General features: G+C 40.8%; 1 protein-coding gene across 2 annotated transcripts in view; it reads right to left on the reverse strand.

Moving 5' to 3' along the window:
- Positions 1 to 21,342, reverse strand: part of ERP44 (endoplasmic reticulum protein 44) — a 140,749-nt gene that overhangs the window by 23,572 nt on the left and 95,835 nt on the right. For both annotated transcript variants that reach the window (XM_073678419.1, XM_073678418.1), the window contains 3 exons: positions 18,471 to 18,582; positions 12,347 to 12,488; positions 1,806 to 1,908 (listed from right to left, as the gene is read on the reverse strand). In XM_073678419.1, the coding sequence (XP_073534520.1) occupies positions 1,806 to 1,908; positions 12,347 to 12,488; positions 18,471 to 18,582 (357 nt within the window). The remainder of the gene's footprint in view (positions 1 to 1,805; positions 1,909 to 12,346; positions 12,489 to 18,470; positions 18,583 to 21,342) is intronic.

Genomic DNA, 21,342 nt, shown 5'->3' on the forward strand with positions numbered 1-21,342 from the left:
ATCCAGCAATTTCGTTTTTTTTTATGCTGTTTCGCATGTAGTAAAATTGATAAGGCGGATTTATTCTTCAAGTAAGGACAATTACAGCGATACCACATTTATATTTTTTTATGTTTTGCCATTTTTACACAAAAACAGAAAAAAGAATTGTTTGCATCGCTTTATTCTGAGAACTTTTTTATTTTTCTGCTGACTGAGCTGTATGGAGTCTTGTTTTTTGCGGGAAAAGAAGACGTTTTCACTAGTACCATTTTTATTTATATTCGTTTTTTTAATCGCGTTTTAGTCCACTTTTTCCCAGTTAAATGATAAAGAATATAGTTTGCTAATTTTTTTTTCTTTCAGCGTTCACAGACTGGATTTACCAGTATGACACTTACAGATCACTCTGTTCCGGACGTGACGATACGAAATGTGTACTTTTTTTGGTGCATTTTTTACATAATAATGTAAATATTTTTTATTATTATTATTTTTTTTTTACTTTTAACTTTTTTACTTAGTCCCTCTTTGTGACTTTCACTTTATTCACAGGTACAGGCATTGCAGTGCATTATGTCAATAGTGAAAGCTTGGTGACCCGGGGGTGACCAGGACGACCCTGAGTCAATATGGCAACGATCGGACCCCGGCAATGGCGCCGATCTAAAGGCAGATGGAGCTCCCACCCCTCTGCCTGCCTCCTGAATGCAGTATTTAGGAACTTAACAGCCAGGGGAGGTGCTGGCACTGTCCTTAGCTGTTAATGTGGGAGCTCAGCCAGTGGCAGCGCTGAGCTCCTGCTCTGATCGGGCAGGAGGTGCTGATATTTCAGTATCTCCTGCGTGATCATGCTGTGATCAGTCGACTGACCAATCACAGCAATCTGGGTGCGGGGTCCGACGGCATGGGTCCTCACATCTTTTCCGATGCCACTCAGCTGTCACTGACCGCTATCGGCACTGAACTGTCACTGCGTGTTTATGCAGTGTCCGTTCAAAGTTGTGACGGACATAGCCCGTCATGAGCGGGTGTCACTTCCCACACCATGACAGGCTATGTCAGTCATTGGACGTAAAGGGGTTAAAAACAGGCAGTGAAATGTTTTACCTCACAAAAAGAATCAGCTGTGATCCCGTACTGTAATGTCTGTATACTCTTTCTCCCCCTGCCCAGGAGCAATGGTATGATCAGAACATATCTCTGCATGGTCAGACACAGCCATTACACAGCAGTGGCACATTTATAAGATTATCTCAGCACAGGAACATAGTTTATTAAGTTATTATTATTCTAAGATATATTGATTAAAATGAACGTTTTTTTGCAGTAAAACCCCTTTAAGTGAGGACCATAATTAACACCCAATTAGCAGTATGCATTTCTTGACTGCTGATTCTGTTGGTTGCCCATTAGTCGCCTACACTTAGTCATGAATTTTTTCCCCATGATTTATATAATCTTTTCTGCCATAAACAGTAAACACATTAGTGAGGTTAGACCGCTATTATTTTGCACATAACTGTACATGTCAGTGATTATTTTGTAGGCATGACATTTTTATTATTGTGGCATTTTGTCGCTTTAGTCCATGTTTGAAATACCCAGAACAACCCTTTTAGTGAGTCATCCACCTATGACAATATATTGTGCTACAGAGGCTATAACTGGGAACAATTGGAAAAATACAAAGTAAATTCCTGAAATCTTATACCTATTTCAACCATTCATTAAATATTTTGTGTCCAATCTATTTCATATTTTCCTCAAAATCCACTTATGCTGCATATTTAATTATGATGACTTAATGTAAATATTCTATATACCTGTCCTGGAGCAACATCAGTTGGATCAGGTCCATGGTGAAATTCTCTATGTAGTTTTCCAGAATGTAAATCTAAAACAAATTGTTTTAGTTTACCAGGAATCCTAAAAAACACAAAAACAAAAGAAACCCCCACCACATTAGAGATTACATAAATAGCAGCTTAAGTGGCATCAACAGTAAGCAATTTAACCCTTTTCTGGTGCAGCTAGTTTTGGCCTGACTGCCTATTTTTCAGATTTAACGCATTACTATTTAGTGATAACCATATAAAAATAATTACACAGATAGATATTAAACATTAGTCACAGTACAGTTCACACACCAGTGAAACCGGTAAGCAGAATAAATGACATGCAGGATATTTGTAGTCTTCACCACACAAAAAAAATTATCCTGGGGGAGCTTATTTTGAAAGCATAGAGCCTAATTTTACCAAATATGCTTATAAAATTGCATGGCATTTTAGAAAAAATTAGCACCTATGCAGGTTAGGGACAGGATTTTATTAGCTAAACGTTACAATTTTTTTTTCTGTTCTAATACCTTATGTTAAAAAAAAAAAAAAATCTGTTTGACAATCCCTTTATTTTTATTTTTTAAAGGCATGGATGATTTTGAAACAAGCAAAAGCAGGGTCACCTTCCAGCACCCCCAGTGCGTCCAGCGCAGGCCGCAGCGGAGGTCTGAGGAGAGCATGGATGCAATGTCTGCTCCGTTCTTAAGTCAAGAGGAATGAGTCAGAGAAACATTCGATGACGCAATCTTTTTTTAATCACCTGATCGCTACAGTAGTCCTGTTGACTTCTGTAGCAGACATGGCTTCTGTAGCAAGCACATACCTCAAGAGCTGCCTACACTGGATTTATGGGGGTATTGGGAGGTGACAATGTCTGCTTGTTTTAAAACCACCTGGGTCTTAAAAGAAAAAAAAAAAAAAACTTCAGTATCGGACAACCACTTTAACGCCTTCACTACAGAAAAGTAAGCCTAACTTAATTTCTGCAGGAGAGTCCAACAATTTATTGAGTATGTGGGCCTACTGGGGGAGGAGGGGTGGGGTTGAAGGGTGAATCAGGAATCTCCTTGAGAAACCTCATATTGGCTCAACTGCACAATTTTTTATAAATATAAAAACCAAGAAACAAGGCTCTGCTGTAAACCAAATAGTGGTACAGGAAGCATTAGCATTAGGGGCATTAGCCCCTCCTGTACCAAAGATCAAGTTTTATTAGTATGAAATATTTGTGTTCCTTTTTTATTGTTTAAAACATATGTGTGCCCTGTAGTCCAACAGTATAGCAACTATATTCTGGTGAAAGGGCTTGTCATTCCTTCCAGTTAACCTATTTTTTAAAGCACCACTCCAATTTTTTTTTTCTGCTGGAGTGGCATCACTAATACAAGTTCTCTGCCGCTAGTAATGTACTCACCAGCCCAGTCTTGATCAGTTATTGGCGCCAGACCGCACCGATGTATGCTGGGTGAGCGGGAGCCAAAATGAGGTTCTCATTGACTTACTTGAGAGCTTGTGACCGTTACCTCTAACTTTTGGGCAGACAAATGTTGTGGCCACAACATGGCGTTTTGGGCTGGAACATCTTATGCAATTTAGCACATACTCAATGTTGAGATCAAGGCTTTGTTAGGGGACAATTTCTAGGACTCCTTGTTCTTTATTTTAACAATAGTTCTTAATATCATTGGCTGCATATTTGGGGTCATTCGTCCTGTTACAGAATAAATTTGGAACCAGTCAGTTGCCTCATTGATGGTATTGCATGATTTATAGGTATCTGCTGGTATTTCTCAGCTTTGAGGACAACATTTATCTGAACAAATTAAAAACTACATTTGCTGAAATGCAGCCTCAAAACTTACATGGAAACCTCACCATCCTGTTGACTGCAGGCATTCATTTACTGCTCTTCAGCCTGACAGCTAAAAAACCAAAAACACCCCCAAAAAAACAAAAACGTATTTTACAGCAAAATATATTAATTTTTGACTACTCAGTCCAGAGCATCTGCTGAATTTTTTTGTACACCCCGGTTCCTGTGTTTTTTCGCCAGACTTATTCCATACAGATTTCTGGCCAGACTTCTCTGAACAATAGATGGGTGTAGCTGGGTTAGACTGGTTGCTGCCAGTTATGAGCTCATGGCACTATTGGACATCTTTCCATATTTTCCATCTGCTACACTACATTTCCTTTGCCAACTACTGTGCCTACTGTTCTTAATACAGGCACACACTTAACCATCATGTAATACCATCACGGAGGCATTTGTATATTTGGGGTTATTCTGCTGCAGAATAAACTTAAAGCCAATGTCATTAAGAACTAACAAGAGTAAAGACGAACAAGTAGTCCTAGAAGTGAATATATGGTCCCCGCAGAGCCCGATCTCAAAATAACCAAGTCCTTCTGAGATTGCATGAAAAGACAGAAGGATTTGGCCAAGCCTACATCCACAGAATATCTGTGGTTAGCTCTGCAAGATGTTTGGAACAATCTCCCAGACAAACTGCCTCAAATACTGTATAAAATGTACCTAGAAGAATTGAAGAGTGGTCAAACCAAATATTGATTTGATTTATATTTATCTTTTGTTCACTCACTTTCCATTTTGTTAGGCCTCCAACCATTGTACGACACTGAAGATGCATTTGAGTTCAGCTTGCCATCTTTCTCTACAAAGCAGTGTGGGTTGTGAGGAAACCTGACTCAATGTGTAAGACTTCGATATATCTTTTAATTGACAGATTATGATTTAAAGAATAATATTTTGTATGAATAAGTAGCCGGTAATGATGCTTTAGATGAGTGCCAATTAAGGATACTTAAAGAAATCAGTTGTTCTAATATGGTACTTTTGACAAATAATATTGTGGAAGATTGGTATTTTTATTATGTTCCCCAACTATGAAATAACATTAGCTGTCCACTTATGAATATGTTTCAGGAATGAGATTTAAAATTATTTACATAGGAGTGTCTTCCGCCCATAAAGGCACTCCTGGCATGAGATTGATTTATTGCGGCCTTTAAATTGGCTAAACTCTCCAACAACTTTCAGAGATTCTGGTGCCTGACTATACTTGCTTCTATTTCCACCCTCTAGTGTAATTTAACCAAGACCTCAATTGGTCCATAATGATAGTGTGATAATATTCTTGGATATTTGGGCAGCCTAGATCACTTTGAAACATCAACACATCTAATATTTTGGCCATTCAGACCCTTTGTTTATTCCATATAAAGCCAATGATTATTTAGTTGTTATTTAGTTAATCCAAGTGATTAGGTTAGGCACTAGAATAGCAATGTTGTGAAAAATAGTAAATGATTTTAAGGAGTAAATTTTATTTGCGGCTATTCGGCCTAATCAGGATATTGGTTTCACGGGGCTGGCTCTTACTAGCAGCCAGTAATCGGCCACGCCCCTAATTTGTTGTACTGTCCCTGAAGGGATGGGAAGCACTGAGTAGCAGATCCGTCATCACATTGAATTACAGGTATTGTTAGAACTACAACCACCACTCTGGATGTTAGCTTTATAGTTTACGAAGTCATATCCATTGAGATACTTTTTTATCTTCTCGAAGTGCCCCTTTAAGTACCCCCAAGTTTACACGGTCAAACATTTTCTCTACATCTGAGGCTATGAGCAGAGAAGACTTGATGATTAACACAGTGAAGGTATGGTTTATTTATTATACTCACTATATAGCGCTATTAATATTAATTCGACAGCGCTTTACAGACATTATTGGCACTGTCCCCATTGAGGCTCACAATCCCTATCAGTATGTCTCTGGACTGTGGGAGGAAGCCAGGTTACCCAAAGAAAACCCACACAATTGAGCAAAAAAAAAAAAAAGCGTAGCTTTTGGAGCGTTCATGCCATTCTTGCCCCAGCTCCAACCAAGTGGGCAGATCTGGGGCTGGGTGTGGAAGTCCACGCATGTCAAATTCATGACGAGCAGTGGCATTTGCTCCTTTGTGGCGAGGCGCACACAAGGCATGAGCCTCTAACTGAATCAGGAGCGTCTGCTCCAAAACGCCTCCTCAACCAGACCAGTGAGAGAATCACCGGTCTTGATGAATCGCCCCCACTGGCAGAGAAATTAGCCTAAATTTGGGAGAGACATTGAGTTTCTCCTAGTTTAGGTAGTGACACGATAAAAGAATTAATCCTCTCAGGGGAATATTGGCCAGTATTTACAGAGTTATTAAAACATTTGACTAAATCGGGTGTTGGAGTTGTGTAAGTATTTTAGTAATATTCCTAGTGATGTTAGGTTTTACAGTGCATGGACATTAATGTTTTGGAAAGGAAAAAGGAGTAGCGATCTATAGTGGGTAGAGTTAAGTTGATTGATGTTCATCTTCATAAGGAAATTTGTAATATAAGTCTTTTCAGGCTGGGTAAGCAAATAATTTAGGTTTAAGTTATAAGATGCATAATAACATGCAATTTCTTTACTACTCTTTATACACCAATCCTTTTGGAGGTGTCTAAAAGAAAAGGCAAATGTAATTTAGCAGTTTGTGTTCATAATATCTTTGCTAATAAAGCACCAGGCTTGTTCCCATACCAAATAATATTTGATACATTTGATATTCCCATATCAAACTGCACAATGTTCAAAGTAATCATAGAATTATGGCCATATGTGGGCAAAACGCGTTTTGCTCCACCTGGCCTAGGAAGTAATTCCATATTAGACCATGTATAGAAAAAAAGAGAAAATTTGGAATCTTTAAATGTTTCAAAGGTATAAAACATTTTATTAATACACAATATTGAAAGATTCATAACAGAATAAAAAATAAGAGAAAAACTGACAAGTGTCTGGTACCAAAGTGTCACGCAATAGATCAGATACCCCAGTCCCATAACAAAAATGGTAATCAAACTCATAATACTTATTTTCCCCAACGGTGAAGCGTAACCTGTGAACACGCGAATTGTGCGTTTGGGACTCTGGGGGCCCTCTCCTTACTGACGACTTCTTTGGTGGAAAGAATATAAATCTTATTTTTTTTTTTTAATAAAATAATAAGATTTATATCCTTTCTACTGAATGAGGATACATGCCCTTTAAGAACAAACTAATTCCATATCCTATGAAACAGTTTGGGTACACCATTTAAGCATGTATATCCCTATCTAGCTATACTCCATGAATTTCCCCCATAGATTTGTCCTACTAAAGGTTGGGCTTCATATATTATGCCAACATTGTTTATGTTGTCTTCCTCTTTTTTAGGACACAATGTATTTTAATACATAGACCTTAATCATCATGACCAGAATATATGCATCTATATGACCTCAGATGTGATTTAGAGCTTCCCCCTCCCCTTTCCCATGTTTATATACATAGGTGATCGCGACATATGTTGTTTCAAGCCACAGTGCCCTCCTTTGTCCTTCCTGTCCCTTGTCTATATACATGGGTGACATTTACATATGTTGTCATAAGCCACAGCGCCTGGTACCCATGGATAGGACCGGGACACTGATTGGAATGCGCACGCGCACATAGCAGCGCGACTCACTCATGGGCAGCAGCAAGTTGCTCTTATCCAATGTCGGTCACAGTACCTGGTCTCCATGGTGATGAACGGCATGCTGTGCACAGCGCGCATGCAAAAACAATAGTGTGAGCCATACAGGGCTTTCAGATGTACCTGAAACCATTCGTATTCTAATTCCGGGTCACATATCTTACATTCTGCTCTCACTTTCTGCTTTCATGCATGGACATCGTGGTTACCGGGATAGGAGTCAGCTCCCTCTCACAGCCACCGTGGTAGTGGCGATACGCGTGGGGTTGGGGGGTCTTACATGCCTCTGGTGTGTATTTGCACACGGTCATCTATGGCTTACCCTGTTATTTCTATGGGGATATAAGTGCAATAACTTGTTTTCTGATGTATTCCTCTGACGGATATTACCACAGGTCACTTTCTAGTGGACAGAGCATATATACTAGTGGGATCAATGGTGTATGATTCTGTCTTGCACTGTTAGGCTGTGTGCCCACTATGCGTTTTTTAAGCATTTCCGCAGCGGCAATTCCGCTGCAGAAATGCTTAAAAAACGCATGGTAGTAGGCCTGCCATGTTCCCCAATGATAATCCTCATGTGCTGTGCACATGCTGCGGAAATTTCCGCTGCGGATTATCATTGTGGAAAAATCCGCAGCACTACCAATTATTTTGCGTAATTGCGGCCATTGTCGCCGCCATTGACTTGCATTGGACCGCATGACATCCGCATCACTAGATATGCACATGCGGATATCATGCGGTTCAATGTGCGGATGGTACCAAGGTTTGGAGAAGAGGAGACTCTCCTCAGACCCGGGTACCATAGTTCCTGTAAAAAAAGAATAAAATAAAAAATAAATATTATACTTACCTTCTGATGGCCTCCGGTGTCCTTATCCGATGCGTCCTGGCTTGCCAGAAGCTCGCGATAGTCTAAAAGGACCTGCCATGACGTTATTTAGTCATGTGACGGGTCACGCGACTGCCAATTTATATATAGTGTGACAAAGTTGTCAAGCACTTTCCAAGTGATGCTAAAATCGCTTGGAAAGCGCTTGACAACCCACATGCGAAATCGTATGTGCAAAACGCTTCACTTACACTTGTCCCTGGCAGGAAAAATGCATGTAAAATCCGCATGCGTTTTTTCTGTCAGGGAGATGCAGAAGCGCTCAGGAAAAATCCGAAGCATTTCTGCATCATGGGCACATAGCCTTAATGTTTGACATGGATAAGATATACCATGCTGTATCTTTGAGTGTTTAAGCCATTTTGTATTTTTTCTCTTGGTGGTGACATTTCTTGAGGTTCAGCCAGTACAAATCCAAGTTGTGGCTGGTTATTTGGTTTGAGCATTATACTTTTTAAATGTTTTTAACTCATGTTTGTCTAGTTCAGTGTTTAATAAAATGTATTCTGAATTTATATGGTTTGGTGATCCTCGTTTATACATACTGCTTTTTCGGCTTATATATTTTGATCATGGGTTTCTGTATGTGACGGGTTGAGCATCATAGTATATCATTTTAGGTGGTGCCCTCCACTCTCTTTTCTAAAACAGTGGAAACGCCACAAGTGACCCCATTTTGGAAACTAGACCCCTCAAGGATTTTATCTAGGGGTATAGTGAACATTTTGAACCCAGAGGTACGACACAGAATTTGATAACATTAGGTCATCATATTGAATAAGTTGTCATTAGTCTTGAGCGCAAGTGCTCGCTACTTGAGTTTGCATCGGGTACTCGGATATGCATCATGTATTGCAGGTGCTCGAGTGACATTCTCAAGTCCCCGTCCAGCAGGTTTCATGGTTGTTAGACACCAAAAAAAAAAACCACATGCGGGGATCGCTCGTGCATGGCAGGCAATCCCAGTCAGGTTAACAGCTGCAAAACATATAGGGCGGAGACTCGAGCATGTCACTCGAGCACCCGGGATACTCGGTGCATACCCGAGCTGATGCAAACTCAAGTAGCGAGCACTCGCGCTCAGCAATAGTCACCATATCGTCGGCTTTTTTTCTTTACTTTTGAAAAAATCACAACCCCAACCCTGGCACAATCCCAGAGTTTAATTTTTATGCCGTTCCTCGTGTGGTATAAGTGATTAGGAGACTATTATTCGGGTCGGTGCAATTACAGCGATACCAGATTCATATTGGGTTTTTATGTTTGGCAGCTGTCACACACTAAAAGACGCTTTTTTTTTTTTTTTTTGCAAAGACTAGTTTTTGCAATTATTTTTCCATATTTCAGCCGACAGTCGTTTAAGGGCTTGTTTTCTGTGTGACGAGTTGAGGTTTTTCTTGGTACCATTTTTGGGCAAATTACATTTTTTGATCGCTTTCTATTCCGATTTTTGGGAGGCAGAATAAACAAACCAACAATTCAGTTGTTTTTTTTTATGTCGTTCCGCATGAGGCAGCTTTATTCTTCTGGATAAGTACTATTACAGCGATACTACATTTAGATCTTTTTTTTAATGTTTTGGTGCTTTTACACAAACTATTTTATATTTTATTCTGATAGCTATAACTTATTTTTCGGCTGATGGAGCTGTATGGCAGCTTGTTTTTAGAGGGACAAGATGACGTTTTCAGCTGTCCCATTTTTATTTACATTCGTCTTTTTGATCACGTTTTATTCCATTTTTTGTTTGGCGGTATGATAAAGCACCTTTTTTTTTTATAGGTTAGGTCGTTCTGGATGCGGTGATACCAAATATGTGCACTTTTATTGCGTTTTTTTTTTCATATTTGTGGGTGCAGTATACTTTTTTTTTTCACAATTTTTTTTTTTCTCCACCTTGACATTTTTTCACTTTTATACTTTGTCCCACAATAGGACTTTCATTTTTTGCAGGCTGATCGCTTGCAAAGCATAGGGATGCAGTAGCATCCACGTGCTATGTAGGCTTTCAGCTATGCACTGGCACAAGTTACTTTGATCATGCAGTGCACATGATCAAAATAACTTCCTGGTGCCTGGTGACCTGGATGTCATGACGACATTGGGTAACCCTAGCAATGATCGGGACCCCGCGCACACACAGTGCGGGGTCCCAATTCAAGGTAAGAGGCTCTCTTACCTCTCCTTGCTCCCAGAATGCTGCAATCAACTTTGATCGCAGCGTTTCAGGGGTTAATGTGCCGGGAACAGTGCGGGACCACTCCTGGCACATAGTGCCGGGTGTCAGCTGTGAGAATCAATTGACACCCGGCGGCGATTGCCCCGCACAGCTTCTGTGCGTGCTCGATCGCATTGTGATTAATTGTACGTACCTAGTCCATAAGGCCCAGGGCACTGGGATGTACTATTACTGACAATGTCAGTAAGGGGTTGATAGATGATCATTTAATATCCATTGATGCAGAAAAGAGTGCAGGGCATTTTTATCACTTCAGGAATAAAAAACTGAACCTAATAAACAAATATTTACATACATTTAAACAGTAAAGTGCATTTATAGAGTAAGAACATAATGAAAGCGTGACGAGGTCATTCTGGATCTCCTTTGTGGGGACCATGTAAATAGAGATCATCAGTTGTGTGCCTTTAGCAAACCTATATAAAGAAAAATAAATCCCTGAATTTGTATGCGAAACTGACTGACACTAGCTCTGCGTTAGGGTCGGCTGGCAGTCAGGGCCAGAGGTGCGATTACAGATGCCTTTTTGTATTCTCAGAGCAATGACTGAACCGGTGCCATCCCCTTGACTGAAACCCAAACCCTGCTGGGGGATAATAAAGGTAATTTTCTCCTAGGAGCATTCGGCTAAATGCGGGTGCCAGGCAGGTTAGAAACAGTATTAGGCTGTGTGCCCACGATGCATTTTTTAAGCGTTTCCACAGCGGCAAACACGCTGCAGCAACGCTTAAAAAACTCTTGGTAGAAGGCCTGACATGTTCCCCAATGATCATCCGCATGTGCTGTGCACATGCTGCGGAAATTTCTGCTGCGGATGATCATTGCGGAAAAATCCGTAGCACTACCAATTATTTTGCGGAAGCGCTGCGTTTTCACCACCATTGACTTGCATTGGAACGCATGGATAAAGCATCACTGGATCTGTAGATGAGCATTCCATGCGTTCCAATGTGCGGATGGTACCCGGGTGTGGAGGAGAGGAGGCTCTCCTCCACACCCGGGCACCATAGAACCTGTTAAAAAAAAGAATAAAATAAAAAAATAAATATGATACTTGCCTTCTGGCGGCCCGCGCTGCGCTCGTCATCCTTTGCCGGCAACTTGCGGTGAACTGTAGGACCTGCGCTGACGTCATAGTCATGTGACGGCAGGTCCTTCACTACAGTGCACCGCGATCTGCAGGCAGCCAGGACGGAGCGAATCAAGACTGCGGGGGCCATCGGAAGGCAAGTATAGATTTTTTTTATTTTTTGACATTCTTTGGGGGTCACACTATAAATACATGCCGTTTGCATGGATTTATATAGTGTGACCAAGTTGTCAAGCACTTTCCAAGTGATGCTAAAATCGCTTGGAAAGCGCTTGTCAACCTGCATGCGGAAATGCATGTGAAGAACGCTTCACATCCGCTTGTCCCTGGCAGGAAAAACGCATGTACAATCCACATGTACAATCCACATGCGTTTTTTATGCCAGGGAGATGCAGAAACGCTCAGGAAAAAATCTAGAGCATTTCTGCATCGTGGGCACATAGCCTAAACCTGCAGATTAAGCCCATATCTGCTGGTTAATAACGTTTTTTTTTTCTGGTGACAGGTTCCCTTTAAGAAACTTGAAGAGCAGAAAATTTAACTAAAATTTATTCAAATTTTTTTTACATATGCAAAGACACAGTAGTAATTTGTTTGATACTAGAATAATAGTATATAAATTTAATGAACAAAACTAAAAGTCTGTAAAAGTATAAATTCATATACAAAGTAATGCCTAAACTTAAGTATGGAGTGCACAAATATTGAAGATGAAATAATTTGTATGAAAGATACTTACGATAAATCCTTAAAATCTGAAAACACATACATGTGCCTAAAACTATCAATTGCTATTACTGGGCAATCTGCAGGAGTTTTCTGAATGTGCAAAAGAGGATGTCTAAACTTATCACAGTCCGCATGAAGAAAGTTTATTGATCCTGGGGGAAAAAAAAAAAAAAAAGAAAAAAAGTTAATATACACATTACTAAGCCTTAAAAAAAAAAAAAAGAAAATTGTGCAGTAAATTGTGTGTGAATTCATTTCATCTTGAAAATTCCAACCATTACATTTTAATGTAAGAAAAAAAACATAAAAAGATAATATACATGGCTAAAAGTTTTGAGACACATTTTAGTTTTCACAAAGTTTGCTGGTTCAATTTTTACAGTGGCAATTTGCATTAACTCTTGATTGTTAGGAAAAATGATCAGATGAATTACAAAATAATTCCTTGACATGAAAATTTACTTAATCACACAAATCCCATTTCCAGTGAATGCCACAAAAATGACCTGTGCACATTATTTCAGTGATGACCTTGTTCGCTCTAAAGAAAGTTTTAAGGACAAATTAGCTGATATGTTGTCATGTTAGATCGAGTGATAAGAGGAGACTGGTTACTTTAACCCTTTTCATAACCTTGCAATTTTTTCTTCCCCTTCTTCCAAGAGCAATAACTATTTATTTTTCAGTCCACATACCTGCATGAGGGCTTTTTTTTTGCAGGATGAGTTGTACATTTAAATTACATCATTAAATTTTATTGTTTGATAAACTGGAAAGCAGGAAAAAATTGCAAAAAAAAGCTTAATTCCACACAATAGTTTTTATTTTTTTTATTTACCATGTTTACTATACAGTAAAACTAAACTGACAATATGCTTCTCTAGGTCTCTACGACTAGGCAGATACCGAACATGTATTCGTTTGTTGTTTTTTTAAAAAAATATTTTAATTGTGAAAAAAAAAAACCAGAAATTTGTAAGAAAAAGAATTCCGCTTGTGTCGCCATTTATCGAGATCTGTAACATTTACATTTTTTGGGATATGGTGCTTATTTTTTGTGCCCTGAGCAGATGTTTTTACTGTTGCCATTTTGGGGTAGATAAGATTTTCATCGCCTCTTATTGCAATTTATCGCAATGTTTTGGCAGCCAAAAAAACAATTCTGACATTTTTTTTTTTTTCTCGGTACGCTGTTTTACTGATCAGATTTCACAGGAGAATCGTAAGGACAGGCATGTGGGTCTTCAGCAGACCCCCGACTGTCATGGAAACCCATGAGCGTGGAGCTCCACTCTATCCGCGGCTGTTATAGGCATATGATGGCTGATGAAATCAGCCGCCATGTACTCGAAAAAATGCAAGCCCGCATCAAAGGCAGGGACATGTTACGATACTGGCGCAGCACTGCTGGAAACTAGTGGCCGAAGAAGCACAAGCAGGGACAGCAAACAGTAGTAGATGTTCTTGGATAAAGCAAAGGAGTTGTAGGAAACAATCTGTAGATGAATGAGAACAGCCTGAGTAAGAATGTTCAGGAGCTGGAGACAAACTAGGCTAACAGTTGGACACAATACTCAAGCAATGAGTGAGATCCATGTGGCTTTAAGTAGGCCCAAACAGGAAACAAGATGGATTCCACAGCTTCAGAATCTGCCATATTAGTAAAGGGCAATTGCAGAACACAACAGTGGTAAGGAGTGGAATTGCAGCAAAATTAAGGTGAACAATAGCAGACACTAGTGGTCAAACTGTAGAAGGACAACAGTAATTCTGACAGCACACTACTTAATGTACAAGCAAGTCAAAAAGCTGTAAAAGGGTTAAAAGGGGGTTAGTGTTCAAAATCTACTAACGGGAATCCATCAGCAAGTTTCTGCTATATAATCTAACAGCTGCATAAAGTAGGGACAGAGACCATAATCCCAGCGATGTATTACTTTGTTGTAGGTAGGTACAATAGTTACAATAGAATCACTGTTTCCTCTACTGAAGACTTAAGACCCCGTCTCACATAGCGAGATCGCTGCTGTGTCACGGTTTTGGTGACGCAACAGCGACCTCACCAGCGATGTCGCTATGTGTGACACTTTGCAGCGATCAGGCCCCTGCTGTGAGGTCGCTGATCGCTGCAAAGTGTCCTGGACCATTTTTTGGTCGTTGCTCTCCCGCTGGTCAGCACACATCGCTGTGTGTGACCAGCGGGAGCAGCGATTAGGCTGGTAACTATGGTAAACATCGGGTTACTAGGGGCACACGCGCACTTAGTAACCCGCTGTTTATCATGGTTACGAGCCTGCTAAAGTGAGCGGTAACCTCCCGCTCACTGTAGCAGAGTGGTAACCATGATAAACAACGGGTTACTAGGTGTGCGTGTGCCCCTAGTAACCCGATGTTTACCATAGTTACCAGCCTGCTCCTGCTTCAGCAGGCTCATAACCAGGAGCAGGATATCGTGGAAAGATTCTTTCCACGATGTCGCTGCTCCCCTGATCGTTGGTGAGCCTGCCTGTTTGACAGCTCACCAGCGACCACATAGCGACGCAGCAACGATCCCTGACAGGTCGTATCGTTGTCGGGATCGTTGCAGCGTCGCTAAGTGTGACGGGGCCTTTAGCAGAGCTTAGCATGTTGAGCTTTGTGTAACCACGCCCACATAACTGATTAGTAGCTTTCTGTTTGCATTATATAATGACAGAGCTGCTAATCAGTGTTGGGAGCTGGTTGAACTATCCTGTAGTGATAATATGCTGATAAAACACATTGTATTTAAAGCACACCTGTGAGCAGGATTGTGCTTTGTAAAGCCCCCGTCACACTAAGCGAGATCGCTGCTGAGTCACAAGTTTTGTGACGCAACAGCGACCTCAGTAGCGATCTCGCTACGTTTGACACTTAGCAGCGACCAGGCCCCTGCTGTGAGATCGCTGGTCGTGTCGGAATGGTCTGGACATTTCTTTGATCGTTGAGGTCCCGCTGGGTAGCATGCATCGATGTGTTTGACACCTTACCAACAACCTTGTTGACGACTCAGACACAGAAACACATAGGCGTGCATCGTTATACAGATCGTTACGAGTCGCCGCATCGTTGCTGCGTCATTGGGAAAATCTGACTGTTTGACATCTCACCAGCGACCACATAGCGACGCAGCAACGATCCCTGACAGGTCGTATCGTTGTCGGGATCGCTGTAGCGTCGCTTAGTGTGACGGGGAATTAAGCTACATACATTGTCAGGTAGGCGACATTACACTGGTTAATATAATACCTTAGTTGATGAAATCCGTCCAGTGGTTCTTGTGTAATCTGCTTTGGAGCAGGACTGTGGGGGGGGGGGGGGGGGCTATCTGGTGCTCTGCTTACATATTCATCTGTATGCTTTTATGACAGCTCACTGTGCCTTCACTGACCTGCCTCCTATTTTACATAATGCATGGCTAGATAAAATATGAGGCAGGTCAGTGAAGACCCAGTGAGCTGACAGGTGCACTTTAAAACAGCCAGATTTCAGTGATGTGTCACTTACTGGGTTGTCTTTCCCTACACCATCGTGCTCTCAATTTACATAGCAAAAACCTGCTAACCGATTCCCTTTAACAATGGCTGCCTCTAAGGAAAATTTTAACCATCATTGCTTTGCATCAAAATAGCTTTTACAGGCAAGGACAATTGTGGTAAAATTGCTCCTAAATCAAGCATTTATCAAATCATCAAGAACTTCAAATAGATGGTGTGAAGAAATGGCAGCAGAGAGACCCTGCAGAATCCCACCGTTACCACCAATGTGAAGGAACGGCACCAGAGGGACCCCCGCAGAATCCCGCTGTCGCCGCTTCTTCTGGTGGATCCACACCCCGCCACACTACGCCCAGACTGAGCATGTGATATGGATCTACCCCTTGCGCTGTGACGTTCCGCACTCCCTCAAAGACGCGTAAGGTCAGATCAGCACAGTTCTACACCGTCACCTCCTGTCCACATGGGTACAGAGAGGCAAACAGGGAGTGGGACAAGGTGGTCCACTCAGATCCTGATGTGGCCCCACACTCTCCCACACTCCTGAAAGGTTGGGAGGCTCTTTCACTACTCCAGTGAAGCAGAGCCTTGTCGGCATGGATAGAGCTGCCACCAGTTTCTATTTGATATAACAGACTTATATCAGGCTAGAAACCAGCCTGGTAGCGCGTTGTTAGACCGAACAACAGATGTGGGGTTCGTGATTCGAGATAAAAGACCAGCCCAAGATTAAATTATATATTTAATCGAAATAAGGGCTCACTAAACAAACTACTATATACATCAGGGTTACATATATACAGTGGTCAGAATTACAAATACAAAAGGATAGTATATCAAGCATAACAGAGCTTAAAGTCAATTACAGGTTAGATGGAAAGCATGGCTCGGGGGTTGGGGCGACCACATCGGGAAGAATGTGTGCCCTGCTTGGTAGCTGGACTAGTCACTCACGGGGAAAAGACAACAGGCTTTTGCTGCACAGACCTTCCAACTCTCTGGGAACTCCCACTACCTGCCCCCTGTTCAGCCCAAGTCTCCACCCATTGTTCCTTCCTGGCTAAAAGACTCCCAGAACAAACGTGGCCCATACTTCCTTACTGGATGGTCACAGGGAACCAGTTCTGGTGTCAACGGACCCGGCCGGGCCCCTGCTACGTGTGGGTACCAAACACAGCAGCTGTGGGAGGTTCCAAAAGGCTGGGATGTGTATCTCCTCGTCCCTACACGGTAGAGTGGGCTAGGATGCAGTCTGGCGTTCGCTATCTTACCCTGAGCTAGAAAATCCATTTTGTGAACAGCTGGGATATATAGTTCTTCCACAGCTCGTTATTGAAGTATAGTACCTTACACTGCATAGCACATGTTGAGAACAAAGAGGATCTCAGCAGGGGGCTTGCCTGTCAGTTCACCTCACGCTGCAGAGGGACACTCACACTGAAGCCCCCCTCTCATCTCCCCTACAGCTGGGAGTCGGGTTACGCTGTGCTTGGGAGACCTGACAACCAGGGAACATGTGATTATTCTAGAATATCCTTCACAGATGGGTTCAAATAATGTGAAGAAAGCTTCAGGGTGCTCATGAGTCCAGCAAGTGCCAGTACCATCTCTAAAAGAAGATTCAGTTAAGAGATTGGTTCAACACTAGTGCACAGCTTTGCTCAGGAATCACAGCATGCAGGTGTCCATGCATCTGCTTGCATTGTGAAGCAGCTTTTAAAGGCTGTTAAGAAAGGCAGCAAAGCAGCCACTTATCTCTAAGGAAAAGAAAAAAAAAAAGACAGATATTCCACAAAAAATACAGGGATTGGACTGCAGTAAAGTTATTTTCTCTGATGAAGCTCCCTTCAGACTGTTTGGGACACATGGGAAAAAATATTTTTCTGGAGACGAAATGGTGAGAGCGACCACGAGTCCTGTGTCATGCCATCAGTTAGCCATTTTGAGACCATTAATGTGTGAGGTTGCTTTTCATCCAGTGGAGTTTGTTCATTCACAATTTTGCCCAAGTACACGGCCATGAATAAAAAAGGATTTTTAAACATCCTCCAAGAATAACCTCTCCAGGAGCAATTTGGTGATGAACAATGCTTTTTATAGCAAGATGGAGGTCATGTCACAAGACAAAAATGATAACCAAATGGCTCGGTTAACAAAACATTGAAATTTTGGGTCTATAACCTAGAACCATGTCTCAATCCAATTAAGAACACTGTCAATCCTCAAAAAGGCAGTGGATCCAAAACAACAAAAAAAATAAATTGGGAAAAAAAATAAAATTGTGAAACTCCATCCAAACTAGACTAATCAAGAATGGGTTGGCATCAGTCAGGTTTGGGTCAGAAGCTTCCAGTCCAAATTACAGAAATCTTGAAAAATAAGAGAGTTGACACTAACTATTGAGTCTCTGCATAAACTTGACATATTTGTCAATAAGTTTAAAAACTTAAAAATTATTCTATTTCAGTAACCATAGAAACATGTGACTAAAATATATATATATATAAAAACACAAACTGCAAACTTTGTGAAAAACAAAATTTGCACCAGTCTCACAAAATTTTGGTCACGACTGGAATAACTGGAATATCGTAATTACATATGGAAGTTAAAACATACCTTTTTCACCAATTAACTGACGAGCAACTTCTTGCTGGAACTTTTCTAAACTCTCCATGTCCTCTTTCATATGGAAAAGTATAAGGAAAGGAAGACCCTCCTCCGTCAGCTCCTAAAACGCATCATTGCATATTGAAGGTAAACTGATAACACAACTGATTTCATCTAGCTTTAACATTAACTTTCACAAAAAAGGAACAATAAGAAATCCAGCTATAAATACAATGAAAGCTAAATGATACATTAAGATGAAACATTAGTAGAAATTTTCTTTTAGTCAATAGGTTTTTCCATGAATAAAGTTCATTTTAATCAATAGATCTTAGAATAAAAAGTTTCACAATTGGATGTGATAAAAAATGTTCCTGTGCGGAGATAATCTTATAAATGGGCCGCTGTTGTGTACTGTGTAATGGCTGTGTCCGACAGTACAAGAACACGGTCTGATCATACCACATCTCCTGGGCAGCGGGGAGGAATCCAAAAAGATACAGATATTACAGCATGAGATCAAAGCTGATTCTTTTTTGAAGTAAAACATTTCACTGCCTGTGTTGAATCCTTTTACGCCAGAGCCTGTTTTCACCTTCCTGACCAATTTTTTCAATTCTGACCAACGTCACTTTAAGCCGTAATAACTCTGAAACGCTCCAAGTGATTCGGAGATTGTTCTTCACGTTAGTGCTAAATTTAGGTCGCTATTTTTTGTGTTTATTGTTGAAAATATCAGAATTTTAGTGAAAATTTTGCAATTTTCAAGCTTAATTGTTATGCCCTTAACCCCTTTCCGATGTGTGTCGTAATAGTGCGGCATACATAGGGTCGCTCCCTTTAGTGCGGGCTCCAGCGCTGAGCCCACACCTTTCTGGTAACATGACAGTTGATCTGTACAGCTGTCATGTGCCCCTAACAGCCGCGGGTGGAATCGGGATCCACCCGTGGCTGTTAACTAGTTAAATGTCACTGTTAATCTGACTGCAGCATTTAACTCGCACTTACCGGAAGCATGTCATGAACACTGCCCATCGACGACCCTGTCACATGATCGTGGGTCACTGATGGGTTGGCATGACAACACAGGTTCTGAAGGAGACCCCTGCAGTTGTCATTGCCCAGCGGTCGGTGCTCATAGCAAGTGAGCATTTCTGCTACACACGATCTGATCATCGCCTGTGTATCAGAGGTGATCAGACAATTGGAGCTTCTAGTCTCCCATGGGAGAGTATTAAAGCATGCAAAAAAAAAAAAGTTTAAAAATAAAAATACTTTGCTTTGATTTAGACAATTCATACATCTTTGATAATTTAATATTAGCTTTATAAGAGTCATTCATAAAAGCAATAACAGGGCGTTGTATGAGCTGTCTTCGTGTTAAGCATTCTCTTGTTTTTAAAAGTATAGTTAATTTGACAGAGCCAGCTTTCAAGTACTCCTGGAGAATACATAATTTACGACTTATTTCCAAATAAAATTCTCTCTTAGGTAATATTAGCCATTCCCCTTTCTTCTGGGGGTGTAATAAAATACTTGCTGCTCGCGTTCTGAAGGCAGACAAGAATTGTACACTCAGACACTGGCTGCGTGTTATTCTCTTTTCTCTGATGCATCGTATTTATTTTAAATTTATTAATTTGAACAAATAATGTCAGATCTGGAGATAATTTGCATCTCAACCCAAATTAGCTTTTCTTGGAAAGGGCTACCATGACATGACACCAAAAACCGGGATGGTTAACTGGACCTCTCTGTGACCCAACTACACGGACCTTTCCATAAATCACTGAATAATTCCACAGCGAGTAGCCCTTTGTGTTACAAAAGTTTCAGTGCTTTCTGGTGGTCCAAGACTGGTATGTAGTGGTCCTACAAGACCATTCATATCAAACCTCTGCCATTGTTTGCATTGTATGTATGATTGAATAGATAAGATGATGTGTGGTTTATTATATGTTTCAATGTGTTTTTAGAGATAAAACTTACAATTGTTGAATGAAATTGGATGACGTGACAAGTATATTTCAGGAGTCAAAGGATTACTATATGTTGTCTATATGACTTCTAGTCTGGAATGATATTGTTGTAAACTATGAGGATCCTTGTATGTTGTGCTGAATGAGTTGAGTGACCAATAATGGCACTGTGCAAGCAACTGTGCAGTGTGGACTGAGTATTGTGGATTGATTTATTGTGAACTAGTTCTGATCCTTCATCCTTGGTGTCTGTGCTGTGTGAATTCAAGAGAAAATGTCATGATAGGAGTAGTAGTATATCTAGACGAAGAAATAATAGCCAGACGGGGGACACGAAACACAGATTTCATTGCCAAGCAGCGCCCCCTGCAGGATGTTGAAGGGGGCTCCTTTTTTTAAATAGTTTAAACCTGCCATTGTGCTCTGACCTAGGTAACCCTTCCTCTTTTGTACTAGATGTTATGTTTGAATCAGAGGAGGCGGATAAAGGATTTGTAGAAAAATAACTTATTCTCCCTGTGGGGGGCCTGGGGACATCATTTCCCTCTCCTCTAACATGTTAGATCACGTCTGAGAGAGAGAAATGATTTTTAAGTGGGACTTCAAAGTTCAAAAAAAAAAAAAAATATGTATGATTGCAGTTATTCGTTTAATAACGGCGATCAGGGTACTAAAAAAAAAAAATCCTGATCATGTTCTCCAGGGTTTGAGGCCATGGTAGCTGAAACCACGGATGTTTTCTGACGCTGGGGGGCACCATTTACTTATTTCTTTGCGCTGAGGAATAAGGCCTCTTAACTGCCGATGTTAAAAGGTGTATTGGCGATCGTTCAGGGGTTAAGAACTAAATTGTATATAAGCAAATATCTCAAAATACCTTGTCAGCCATATTCTCAGTGCTG

The sequence above is a fragment of the Phyllobates terribilis genome, unplaced genomic scaffold (assembly GCF_046119375.1).
Source record: "Phyllobates terribilis strain yellow unplaced genomic scaffold, ASM4611937v1 Scaffold_4__5_contigs__length_816908805, whole genome shotgun sequence".
In the NCBI taxonomy this organism is placed as follows: domain Eukaryota; kingdom Metazoa; phylum Chordata; class Amphibia; order Anura; family Dendrobatidae; genus Phyllobates; species Phyllobates terribilis.